The sequence below is a fragment of the Rhineura floridana genome, chromosome 18 (assembly GCF_030035675.1).
Source record: "Rhineura floridana isolate rRhiFlo1 chromosome 18, rRhiFlo1.hap2, whole genome shotgun sequence".
In the NCBI taxonomy this organism is placed as follows: domain Eukaryota; kingdom Metazoa; phylum Chordata; class Lepidosauria; order Squamata; family Rhineuridae; genus Rhineura; species Rhineura floridana.
The window spans coordinates 5,009,426-5,021,445 of NC_084497.1; the positions used below are offsets into that span (position 1 = coordinate 5,009,426).

Below are 12,020 nucleotides of genomic sequence, written 5' to 3' on the forward strand. Positions count from 1 at the left end.
ACTTTTTTTTTTTAAGAGTTCTGTATATAAACCTCCCCTCTTGGGATTCTGCAGGTCTCCCCATTTGCCTCCTGCACCTGTTCAAGGCCCCTTGGCTCTCCTTGTGCTTTCGGCTGCATTGAGGGCTGTCAGCTCTCAGCAACCCCCTCCCATCTTTGTTCCTGATGTTAACAGTGCTCTTCATGAAATGCCCCCCCCCTGCGCTCTCTCAAGCCTGCTGACAACTCTGCCTTCCTCGATGTTGGGCCTCCTTATCAACCCCGTTCCTCCCCTCTCACCTTTGTCCTGTTTGCTATTCTTGCTCTCTGCCCATCTTCCTTGCATGGGGAAGGAGCGGGCGGGGATAAATGATTACTGTGTTCTTTATAACACTTTTACATGCAGGCAGCGTTCCTTCTATGCTAAGTAACTTAATCCTTGGTGAATCATTTTAGAGGTGCCCGCTCCAGTAGCGCGAGCTGGCTTTTTAAAGAAAGGTTAATGTCTGAACTGTTCCCTTTCTAGCTGATGTAACCCCACCCAAATGTAACTCGTAAATATCTGAGTCTGGTGTCCATGGCCTGGATGGGACATTTGTAGCACATCCATTCATACTTCCTTCTCATGGGGTGGGAAAACTTGACTATCGCCCACCGTTCCAGTTCTTGAATTATTTGGGGGAGGGGAGCCCTCTCCCTCCTATATATAGCCTTTGCTCAAAACCCCCCACAGAGGTAAGTTGAGAGGACTGATACAAATGGTAAGAGGAATGGGCTCCTTCTCTCATCTCCCCTGCATCACTTACTCCTTACCCGTACTCATAAATCCATATCTCTCATACCTCTCATCTCCCACGCCTTCCCCACATGCTAGCAGCCCTTGGGTGCTCCTGCATCTTTCTGTTATGGTCTCCATTGATTGCAGCCAAGACCTATGCTGACAAATGGCAGGCAGGCTGAATGAATGAATGGAAGGGGGTCTTTGAGCCAGATCTGAACTGCAGACTGCAAGGCACGGTAAAAAGCCATGCTTGACCAGTCTCTGAATTTAAAGTCCGATGCAAATGTACCCCTGTGGGTCTGTACCTTTAAGATAGAAGTTGTTTGACCATCAAAAGGATTATGGTTGCCAACCCTTGTGTAAGTGTGAAGTCAGTGTGGCTTTGCAAGACAAGTCCTAGTTTTAATACAACTTTTTCTGTCCCTTTTTGTCTTAGCAGAAAGGATCCAGAAGTGATAGCAAATCTAATAAAATTTTTGTTGGTGGGATCCCTCACAACTGTGGTGAAACGGAGCTCAGGGAATACTTCAAGAAGTTCGGAGTGGTGAGTTTATTGAGAGGGCAGGCATCATCTGTTCTCCTGAAAGAGGCTTTTTCTCCCAGTCTCCAGACACCTGCCCAAGTATTTTGTTTTCCTGCAGCCAGTCTTTCCTTTAAAAAACACCTTCTGCATTTCTTCCCACTAGTCATAAAAGACCTTTGTTCTCATGTGTTCAGTTTTGGCATTCAGAGTGTATGGTTTAGCCTCTTCTCATAGTCGAAGTACTGTTATAAGCTCGGCACTGTTGATCTGGCAGCATCAAGAATATATTTGGCTTTAAGTATTTGTATTGTTTTCCCACAGAATTAAATCTTTGCTAAGGGCTCAGTTGGTAATAATTTGATATAAGGAAGACTGCTGTTGCCCCATCTCTTCTTGGAGCAGACTGACCAGCCAATGCAGCCTCTCCCTTGATGCCCCAACAATCTCTAGGGTTCTTCCCCCACACATACACCCCTCAGCTGGATCTTCTGGCGGTGGGCTCAGCAGTCCCTTATTTGTACACAATAAGCAAACCCAACAATTTGATGAGGTTTGGCATTGTTGCTTTGATTTTCTAAACCTTGAATTATGGCCATCTTCCCCACCCCTCAGCCAAGTATGGCTCCCCCTAAACAGCTTGCAACAAAATCCAACACGAGTATAACGTAGCAGGGATACGTGGAGTTGCGTGTACGGCCATCTCTTCTTGCCCCTGACAGTTCATGACTGTCCAGGCTCCTTTCTCTGGGGCAGGGAATGGAGAGCTCTGTTGGGGCTGGCCAATGATAAAAATGCCAACCCACAAAAGCAGCGCTCCCACTGATTGTAGTTGTTTTTTTGGTCAGGGTACAATTTGCCATCCTTAAAAGTTCATGTCTTTTTGCGTTAGTACAGATGACTTTCCTGCTGTGCTCTCAAATACACACACACAATTGGCCCTCTTCTTTCTCTTCCCCCACTCCCCAAAACAGGTAAGTTGTAAAGCAGCTACTCATCACATGGACAAACATTGCCTGAATTTATCCTTTAATTCACAAGGTCTTTATGGTTGGTGTATAGGCAGAATAATAAGATTCCCAGTCCCTGAATAGTGTTGACCCTTACCCCTCTGCTTCAAACATATAGCGCTTTAAAAAAAATTATACCAGCAAGCTTTGAGCACAGGATTCTATTAATACAACAAAAGCCTATTTAATCATAACCATGGCTTATGTGGGTTTAACCTAGGAGTGTTACAACACACAATGCGTGGAGCACAGTTTTCCTGTAGCTCTTCCCTCACCGAGGTTTGGGCTTCTGGGGCCTTTCAATGGCTCCTTCACTGGCTTGCCCAGGAAAAGGGTTGAGGCCTGTCCCACACCAAGGTCCGTGGTCACTGATTATAAGAACAAGTAAATAGTGGCATGTTTTATGTTGGTACTGAATTTGGAAGGACAAATTTTAATGCAACAGCAGAAACCATGTCTACAAATAAGCCCAGAGTTGCTTAGTTGCAACCAGGGTTATCTATATTCTTGTCCTTGGCCTCCCTCATTTCCCACAAATGTTTGTCCTTGGAACAAACCCACATAGATTTTGCATATTTTCCCTTTATTTTTAAAACCCCCAAATTTTCACTTACTTGGGGATTTCCACCAGCAGCTTTAGGGGATTTCCACCAGCGGCTTTAGGGAACAGCATGGAAATTGGTTCTGCAGTGAGCAGGCATAGAATCTGTTTGAGAGGAGGGGACAGAACGGAGGGCGAGGAACTGTATAGGGCACTAAAACACCACCAGCCTTTTTCAACCCTTAACAGCCCTGCCCAACCATTCCCTTGGTTTCTAAACTTCACGTAGAGACCATGTGCCTATTCTCTTAAACCCTACCTCATCGGGACTGGCATCTTGCTTCTGTAAAACAATAGTCCTTGAGAATGGCTAGGATGCCCTCTGACGATGATGGGCTTAGTATACACAATGAGCTCATGGTCCTGAAACAGAACGTAGATGGGTGTGCATGAAAGATTTATTTATTTATTTTATTTTATTTTATTGCACTTTTAGACCGCCCTATAGCAACAAGGTCTCAGGGCGGTGTACAACAGGATAAAAACACATTTAAAACCAACAAATATGAGTACAGCATATAAGTATAAAACACATTAAAAACAGATTAAGACAAAATTAATAAAAAATACAATTAATTAACTATAACATTAAAATTAAAAACTAAGACTAAAATGCCTGGGCAAAGAGGTAGGTCTTTACCTGGCGCCGAAAAGATATCAAAGAAGGCGCCAGGCGTATCTCGTCAGGGAGGGCATTCCATAATTCGGGGGCCACCACCGAGAAGGCCCTAGATCTCGTTATTGCTCTCCGGGCCTCCTTGTGAGTTGGAACCCAGAGAAGGGCCTTCGACGTCGAGCGCAGCGAACGGGTAGGTTCATACGAGAGGGAGTGGTCCCTGGCTGTCTGAAAGAGGCGGCAGTGAGACCACTCCTGAAAAAACCTTCCTTGGACCCAGAGGATGTCAGCACCTACAGACCAGTAGCCAATGTTCCGTTCCTGGGCAAGATCCTGGAACGTGTGGTTGCTGACCAGCTCCAGGCACTATTGGATGAAACCGATTATCTAGATCCATTTCAATCGGGGTTCAGGCCTGGTTTTGGCACTGAGACTGCCTTGGTCGCCCTGTTTGATGACCTATGTCGGGAGAGAGACAGAGGGAGTGTAACTCTGTTGATTCTCCTTGACCTCTCAGCGGCTTTTGATACCATTGACCATGGTATCCTTCTGGAGAGGCTTGTGGAATTGGGAGTTGGAGGCACTGCTTGGCAGTGGTTCCGCTCCTACTTAGCGGGTCGTCTCCAGAAGATAGTGCTTGGGGAACATTGCTCGACACCGTGGGTTCTCCAATGTGGGGTCCCGCAGGGTTCGGTTCTGTCTCCCATGCTTTTTAACATTTATATGAAGCCGCTGGGGGCGGTCATCAGGAGTTTTGGAGTGCGTTGTCATCAGTAGGCTGATGACACGCAGCTCTACTTCTCCTTTACATCTTCTTCAGGTGAGGCAGTCGACGTGCTGAACCGTTGCCTGGCTGCGACAATGGACTGGATGAGAACTAACAAACTGAGACTCAATCCTGACAAGATTGAGATGCTGTTGGTGGATGGTTTCTCTGATCGGATGGTGGATATATACCCTGTCCTGGATGGGGTTACACTCCCCCTAAAGGAACAGGTGCGTAGTCTGGGAGTCATCTTAGACTCTTCCCTCACACTTGAGGCTCATGTAGCCTCGGTGGCCCGGAATGCGTTCTACCAACTTCGGTTGGTAGCCCAGCTACGTCCCTATCTGAGTAAGGAGGACCTCTCATCAGTGGTACATGCTATGGTAACCTCGCGTCTGGACTACTGCAATGCGCTTTACGTAGGGCTACCTTTGAAGACGATTCGGAAGCTACAGCTAGTGCAAAATGCGGCAGCCAGACTGCTAACAAGAACTAAGCGGTCTGAGCATATAACACCTGTGCTAGCCCGTTTGCACTGGCTTCCAATATGCTTCCGGGCCAGATTCAAAGTGTTGGTACTTACCTATAAAGCCTTATACGGCGCGGGACCACGATATCTGTCGGAACGCCTCTCCCGATATGAACTGGCCCGTACACTACGGTCTACTACGAAGGCCCTCCTCTGGGTTCCGACTCATAGGGAAGCCCAGAGAGTGGTGACAAGATCTAGGGCCTTCTCAGTGGTGGCCCCCGAACTATGGAATGGTCTCCCCGAGGAGGTGCGCCTGGCGCCGACACTATCATCTTTTCGGCGCCAGGTTAAAACCTTTCTCTTCTCTGAGGCATTTTAATTCCTGTTAATTGTAAATTATTATATTTTGATTTTAGACTGTACAGTTTTGTGTACAGTTTTGTGTTATTTTTATTGTATTTTTAATGTTCACCGCCCAGAGAGCTGTTGCTAGTCGGGCGGTATATAAGCTTAATTAAATAAAATAAATAAATAAAATAATAGTGGGAGAGGTGTTCCATTAGGTATTGCGGTCCGGTGCCGTTAAGGGCTTTATAGGTAAGAACCAACACTTTGAATCTGGCCCGGAAACGAATTGGTAGCCAGTGCAGTTGGGCCAGGAAAGATTCCTGCTCCTAAGTGTTTACTGGACAGCATTGCAGGTAAATTTGGGGGAGAGGTTTTGAGTTGAACCACCCAAACAAACTGCTCAGCCCCATACCTAGTGGGGGGTGGCTAGCCCAGCTTCAGCTTAAGACCCAGGCACCGGCGGCTTATGCAGTGGGGAGGGCCACTTCTGGACCTCCAGACGCCCATCTCAAACTGTCTGTACTTTTGTTTTCAGCAAGCCTAGCTACTTCTGTGTGTGGGAGTGCTTCTGCGCAGCTTCCAGGGGACCCTGATCGCTGTGAAGTCGGAAGCCTCCATAGGCTGCCTATGTCTGCAAAATAATGGGCTCAGCTGGCCCCTTTTCCAGCCAGGTGGCTGGAAATGGCTCTCCCCACACCACCACCCTGGGTCTTTTCTTTTTTCTTTTCTTTTTGGTGGGAGGGAGGTTTGCAAATTGAGTTTGCTCAGGTTGGGCAATGGATTTCAAGTCAGCTTGCGATGTGCTGTCTTAAAAGGGAGCTGGCTTTCCCCAACAGCGGACGTGTCCACTTGAACGTATTCAGCAACTAATGGCTGCTTTTGCCCAGATGAATCAGAAACTTGACACTTCTCTTGGGACGGGGCAGTGTGCAAGTCATAATTGGGTAGGTCCCAAAAGGGGGATCAACCCATGTTAGAAGGATTCCTGTTCACACTTGTGCTGGGTAACCTGAGCCCTGCCAAACGAGTTGTCTTTTCAAATTAGCACTTAAACCTCACCCTGGGCAAACTCACGTACATCCCTTTTCATTATGCAGTTGCCCCTTGGCTCCCGGAATTCTCCCTGGGGGGAAGTTTGTGACTTTTCAGGGCAAGTGCTACCTAAACGCCTTTGAGTGGTGCTAGGCAACAGAGTTCCTGTCCTTCCAACTTCCCCATGTGAACAGCTGCCTCTTGGAGCTGGACGGGAGAAGCTCTGAGTATCAAAGGTCCTTCTCCTGCCACAGCAGAGGCAGGGTAAGACCCAAGGAAAGAGCTGGCTAGCACAAATGCCTGTCAAATGGAGAGCAAAGCCCCCTCAGACAGGCCCAGCATCTTGCAGCTAGTAAGTCATTTCTTAATGTAAGACTTTTTCCTTGTGCTTAAGTAAGTGGCATCTCTCGTTTCTTCCCTCCCGCCAAACTAAAGGAGCCACCATTGATGCACACAGATACATCAATTAGGACTAAATAAATATCCCCCCCCCGGCTCACTTTTTCAGCCTGGTTTGCAGGCTGTAAAGACGGGCTATTTGAGCCGGGGTGGGCACGTGGCTGAATATTGGGGACAGGTGAGCATGAAACTCATCACTGGCCCTCCTGGCTTAGGTCTCCCTGGGATGCCCTGGAAGACACTGTCATAAGGTTGCATCATTCCAAATGGCACTCAGGGGCATCTCATACATGTGGGGGAGAAAAAAAACAGGCTGTGAAGTTTCTCTTGTTTAGAAAATCACAGTTTGACAAGAGACTGCAAGGCCCTACATTCAGCTGCCATCTCTCTCTGTCCCTCCCTCCTCCCCCATGCCCTTCTCATGAGCCAACTGAAGACAGTGCTATCTAGGAAAGCCTGCCTCCCTGCTCGTGTGGAGCCCTGGTTTCTCCCATCCTCTGAAGATTTGGGTCCTGTGGTTAAAATGCAGGTCCTGATCTTCAGTAGTACTTAGGAGTAGGGTGTGTGGAAATCTGTTGCAGTTCCAGGGCCAGTTTAGACCCCTCGGAATCGGTGTCCTTTTGAAAACAGCCTGTCTGATCACTGGTCTTTGCGACGGCTAAGAGATTTTAGGGGAAGTAGGTTTGGGGGTGTGAAATTTGAATCAGCAGCCTGTTAACTTCACATACAGAGAGTCCCCCAGTGTCTCCCTAGTGCCCTGTTCACTGTTTTGGGAAATGTTGAAGATTTCCTGTCTTTGCAGGGAGAGCAGCCTAGTCATCCAGCAATGACCCTCTTGTTCTTGTAAATGGCATCAGTTAAATCCCAGGGAGAAAAAGAGGTTGGCTGGGGCCCCTGGTTGTCATTTGAGGCTCTTTTTCCCATCCCTGAATTGCCCCTTGAAAATGTATGCAAAGTAGAGGTAAGGGGTAGTTATTGCCGGGCACCTGTTTATACGATCAGACTCTCTGCCCCCTTGGGGAGTTTTGCCTGTTCGAAACAGTTACTAAGATGGCTTGAAAACATGCCCAGCGTTCCTTGTGTGTCCCTCTAGTAAGCTAAGGCATCAATCCTCATTCCCCAGAGCCTCCTGCTTTTCCCCCTTTTCCTAATACAATGTTTTTCTGCTTCTTTGGCACAATTAATCTGTGCCTTGTCTGATGAATTTTCAAAAGGGGGGGGAGGTGACTTTGTGGGCTGATTTGAGACTTTGGTTTGTCTGTTGATATTTGCAGTCTCGGTTATCCATTATTTATTTATTTAATGTTGGTTGTACTTTATATGTTAACATCTTAAAGAAGAAAGAACTTGGAATGATCTTCTGCCTTGAAGCCCTTGCTGGGGGAGGGCACTTCACTTGTAAGGGGTTTATATGGATTGTTTCCTGGCGGATGCATATTGATTGCTACACATCAAGCATTCGGTTGCATTCTGCCGTACATTAACCCTCATCTGATAGCATCATTAGTAGAATTCCCCTTTCTCTTCTTCCAGGTCACCGAAGTGGTAATGATCTATGATGCGGAGAAGCAGCGGCCCCGAGGTAAAGGAGAATCTAGTTTGTCCTTGAAATTTCTTTATCCTCTCCCTATGTCAGATGGCAAACTTTCACATCAACAAAATATGTATCTTTTACATTGCCTCAGGAAATTATTTCACAGAGCAAACTACTTCATGTAGACTTTTCATGCAATTTCATCTGGTGTGTTAACTGCTTTCAAAGTCAGATGTTACATGTCCATTTCTGTTCCCTCCCATCCTCCACCCCAGAAAGGTGTTTTCCTTAACAAAAAATGTTGGCACCTGAATTGAGCTGCTTGTTTCAAACAGGGAAGGGGAAAGGAGTGGAAGGGAGTAGCCAGCAAGCTTATAGATTCGCCACCCCCATTTTTTATAAAAAAGAAATGGTGCTGTTAAAATCTGTTTTCCATGCTTGCAGTTATCATTAACTGCAAGATTAGAGCATATGTTCTGCTTTGTCTTTTGTTGTTGTTGTTAAATGGCTGCGGCTGAGAAACCATGTCTGTAAATTGCTGCTTGAAAAGTTTAGTTGATGAGGCTTTATGTGAGTTCCCTGTTAACCTTGAGATACTGCTTTTATGTTGGAGCAAGGAAGCAGTTTCCCCAACGAACTCAAAAGGCTGAGTAAGCATGCCTTCTCAGCTTCAGTCCCAACAGGAAGCAGCACTTGCGTTGTCCAGCTTTTCATTACATCAGTCACTTTTCAGCTGGCTCTTAGACGCAGGTTTTTTGTTCTTTAAAAAAGTCATAAATGTGAGTTGCACCCAACCACTTGGTAGCATGTCAGACATGCTAGGAAATAGTTTGCCATCTGGACTTTTCCACTCTTCCTTGTTTACTCCATTATTTAAAGCAATATGTTAATTCTTCACTTCATATTGATTAAGCTGTTAAGTCTTAGTTTTTATTTTAATTTAGACATACATCCTTAGTGGCATATTTAAGTGTTTCATAGTAAAAGTACAGTAAATGTTAAGTTCTTTCTTTCCCTCTTCCTTTTTTTCCCTCCTGTGAACTGTTTGTGATTAATATCTCTTTAGATTTTCTTCTCTCTAGGTGATAGATTATCACAGAGGTACAGGCCATTTCCGCAAACGAAGGAGGGACCGGGCTTTGTCTTTATTGGAGTGTAAACAAAGTTTTCGGTATTTGGGGTGGGAGGAGTGGGGGTGGGCGGTTGCTCTTATTTTGATGCCTTAATTTGTTTTGCAACAGCTTTGCACTGTTTCAACAGAAAAATTCACTGACACAGCACAGAGCAGCATCTTCCCCTGTGTGTGTGTGTGTGTGTTTAAAAAAGGTTAGTGGAGGCAATAAAAGAGTCTTGCCTTTATTTTGAATTGTTCATCCCACACTCTTATGCTCTCCATCAAACTCAACCATTTGGGGGCTAAGTGGCCTAAACCTCTAGCAGTTTGGTCGACCCCATGATGAAGCAGGAAATTCAGAAGGCTTTTCTTTCTGGCCCTTAACGCCCTTCTTTCTAGGGCTTTCTCCCAAGGTTTTCTCTCTCCCCCCCCCCTTTGCCTTAAAGCCTCCTTGCTTACCCAGTAAGCTACCATCAACAGGTTTGTAGCTTGTGAGCTCCAGGCCAAACACGGCATCTTGTTTTGCCAGAGGTGGCCTCAGAAAGGTTTTGATGTAGAGCAAGGCAACCACATTTGGCTGCAGCCCTGCCTGGAGGCTGCCATGTTGTAACAAGTGTGGGCAGTGCCAGTTGCCAAACATGGGTGGGACCACCACAGCACTGCCCATGCTGTAGTGGTATGACTCCTTGTGCCCACCTTGGCTTACCATGTGCAGCATTTGACCAGCTGGACAACTGCACTGTTGTTCCACCCATTCCAGTTATGGGCAGACATCACTCTTCAACGCGTGGCTTACTTCGCTGGTGTCTTAACTGCTTGTCCATAGTGCCCTGGAGTTCCCCTTGTAGCTCTGTGCTTTTCCTCTCAATAGTATAACTGTAAACTTTTTTTACAAGTGCCTTGTCTGAATTGGGCCTTTTGGGGGAAGAGAAGCAAATGCCTATTGTTTTTTATCCCTGGCCACTCTCAGTGCAGTTTGCCTTTTGTTTATTTATTTTGTTCTTGGGTGCATCACTTTCGTTGCCTGCATAGTCCGAGTATCCTAGGAAAATCGCTTCCTATTCCCGAATTGAATTCTTGACGTGTGTTTTTTTCTGCTCAAGATCTTAACACTCTTCTTTCACCTTGACATTTCTGCTTTGTCATTTTGAGCAGTCAGAAAGCTTTGTTCGTATCCCATGCACCCTCCCATGCCAGCCTCAAGCCTCAATCCCAATTTACAGAAGGAGAATGTGTACTTAAACGCTATTTGGCTGTCTCGCAACCACCTAGTGATTCCACAGCTATGATTTAAACTGTTCCCCCCACCCTCGAACCTACTGCTCTCTCAGCTAGGTTGCACTAAGCATGGGTTTGGGAGAGCCAGTGCTGGAAAGGAGGTTGATGCCCCATAGAGGGACTGGGTGCATGTTGTTTGACAGGGTATATTATATGGCCATGTGTAAATTGTACCATGCCACCATGAAAAGCATCTTTTTAAATGTTATGTGAGTCCTACATCTCCTGCTGCAATTTTCTTTTGGAAATTTGCTTCATAATAAAGCCAGCAGAAAAGCAAAGGTTTATATTGAGGCAGGGTTGATAGTTTGGCTAGGCACTTTTCAGAAGAGTCCAGATTGCTATAAGGTTCACTCAAGGTAAACAAAAGTGTCACAGACCCTATATATATATATATTAGGTTGCCTACCACTGAAAAAGTTGAGGGTACCTAACCTCCTCTGGATTCCATCCTGTATGCACCTGAGTCTACATATCTGCAAATGTTGTATGAGTCCAAAAACTCTTGCAGGTTCTTCTTGAAAGAAAGTATCCAGGCTCACAGAGAAATGCAGTGTGATGCCAGCAGATCAAATGGTGTGTTTGGTTGTGAGATAATTCTTCTTCCCTAAAGTTCAGGTTGCAGTTCAACTCTCAAAGCTCACTGTGTTGAACTTGAGGGAGCTGTGGTGATCAGCTAGTACTATGTCAATAGGGCTGTTGTGATGACACGAATGACAAAAAAGGATATTGCAAGAGAACAAGAGTTCACTTGAAAGCCAGCAGTGGGGGCTGAATGTTGCCCCCTGGGGTGGCTGTTGACAACTTGAGTGCCACAACCGAAAAGGCCCCTCTCTCGCATGTGCACATTCTCACATGTGCTTTCCAGCTTTAGTTTAGCTTTGCAATGGAAGAATGAAGAGGGCCTCAGGAAACAGCTCTCAGATGGATAAATAAATTTAAAAAGAGGATGGCCGGGGGGGGTCCCAAATGACCCAGCGGGGAGTGATCATGGTCATTGTCCTCCAGGTGCCACATTATTAGTATTTAGTAAATTTCTTAGTAGCCTTTCGCAGAAATGACCCCAGGTTACTTACCAGAAATACAGAAGGTTGTGTTCAACCTAATTCTATTCAGAGGAGGCCTATTGTGAAATTAACGGAGCTACGTTCGTCTTGCCCTTCACTTTCAGTGGGCTTTCTCCGCGTACCACGAATGTACAACCCACTCTGTAGAGAGTTTAAAACCAAACAGTAAAACCACAGTGAATCCATACAATGCTAAAGGTATGGCATCTCAGTTAAAAAATTAACAAAATCAAATGCATCAGAAATTAATGATTTAAAAAACAACAACATTCCAGTTACATGCCATGAAATGACTGGGAGCAGGGGGGAAATTATCCTGCCACCGAACATAGAGTAACGTCACCACCAGGCAGGCCTCACTGCATTGGGGGGGGGGGCTACCAAAAAAACCCTCCAAAATCAGCCATTTGAGGGTTATTCAATTTGGGCTTAAAAGGGGGGCAGATGAGAGATTAATCTGCTTCATTCTCTGGCTGCTTTCTTACAGTATGCTGGAGGATATTC

At 45.9% G+C, this 12,020-nt stretch overlaps 1 protein-coding gene across 5 annotated transcripts in view; it reads left to right on the forward strand.

Annotated features, from left to right (window-relative positions):
* Positions 1 to 12,020, forward strand: part of DAZAP1 (DAZ associated protein 1) — a 51,104-nt gene that overhangs the window by 20,614 nt on the left and 18,470 nt on the right. For 3 of the 5 annotated variants that reach the window (XM_061602190.1, XM_061602186.1, XM_061602188.1), the window contains exons 5-6: positions 1,196 to 1,303; positions 8,057 to 8,105. In XM_061602190.1, coding sequence (XP_061458174.1) covers positions 1,196 to 1,303; positions 8,057 to 8,105 — 157 coding nt within the window. The remainder of the gene's footprint in view (positions 1 to 1,195; positions 1,304 to 8,056; positions 8,106 to 12,020) is intronic. The other 2 variants (XM_061602187.1, XM_061602189.1) reach the window with 1 other exon arrangement.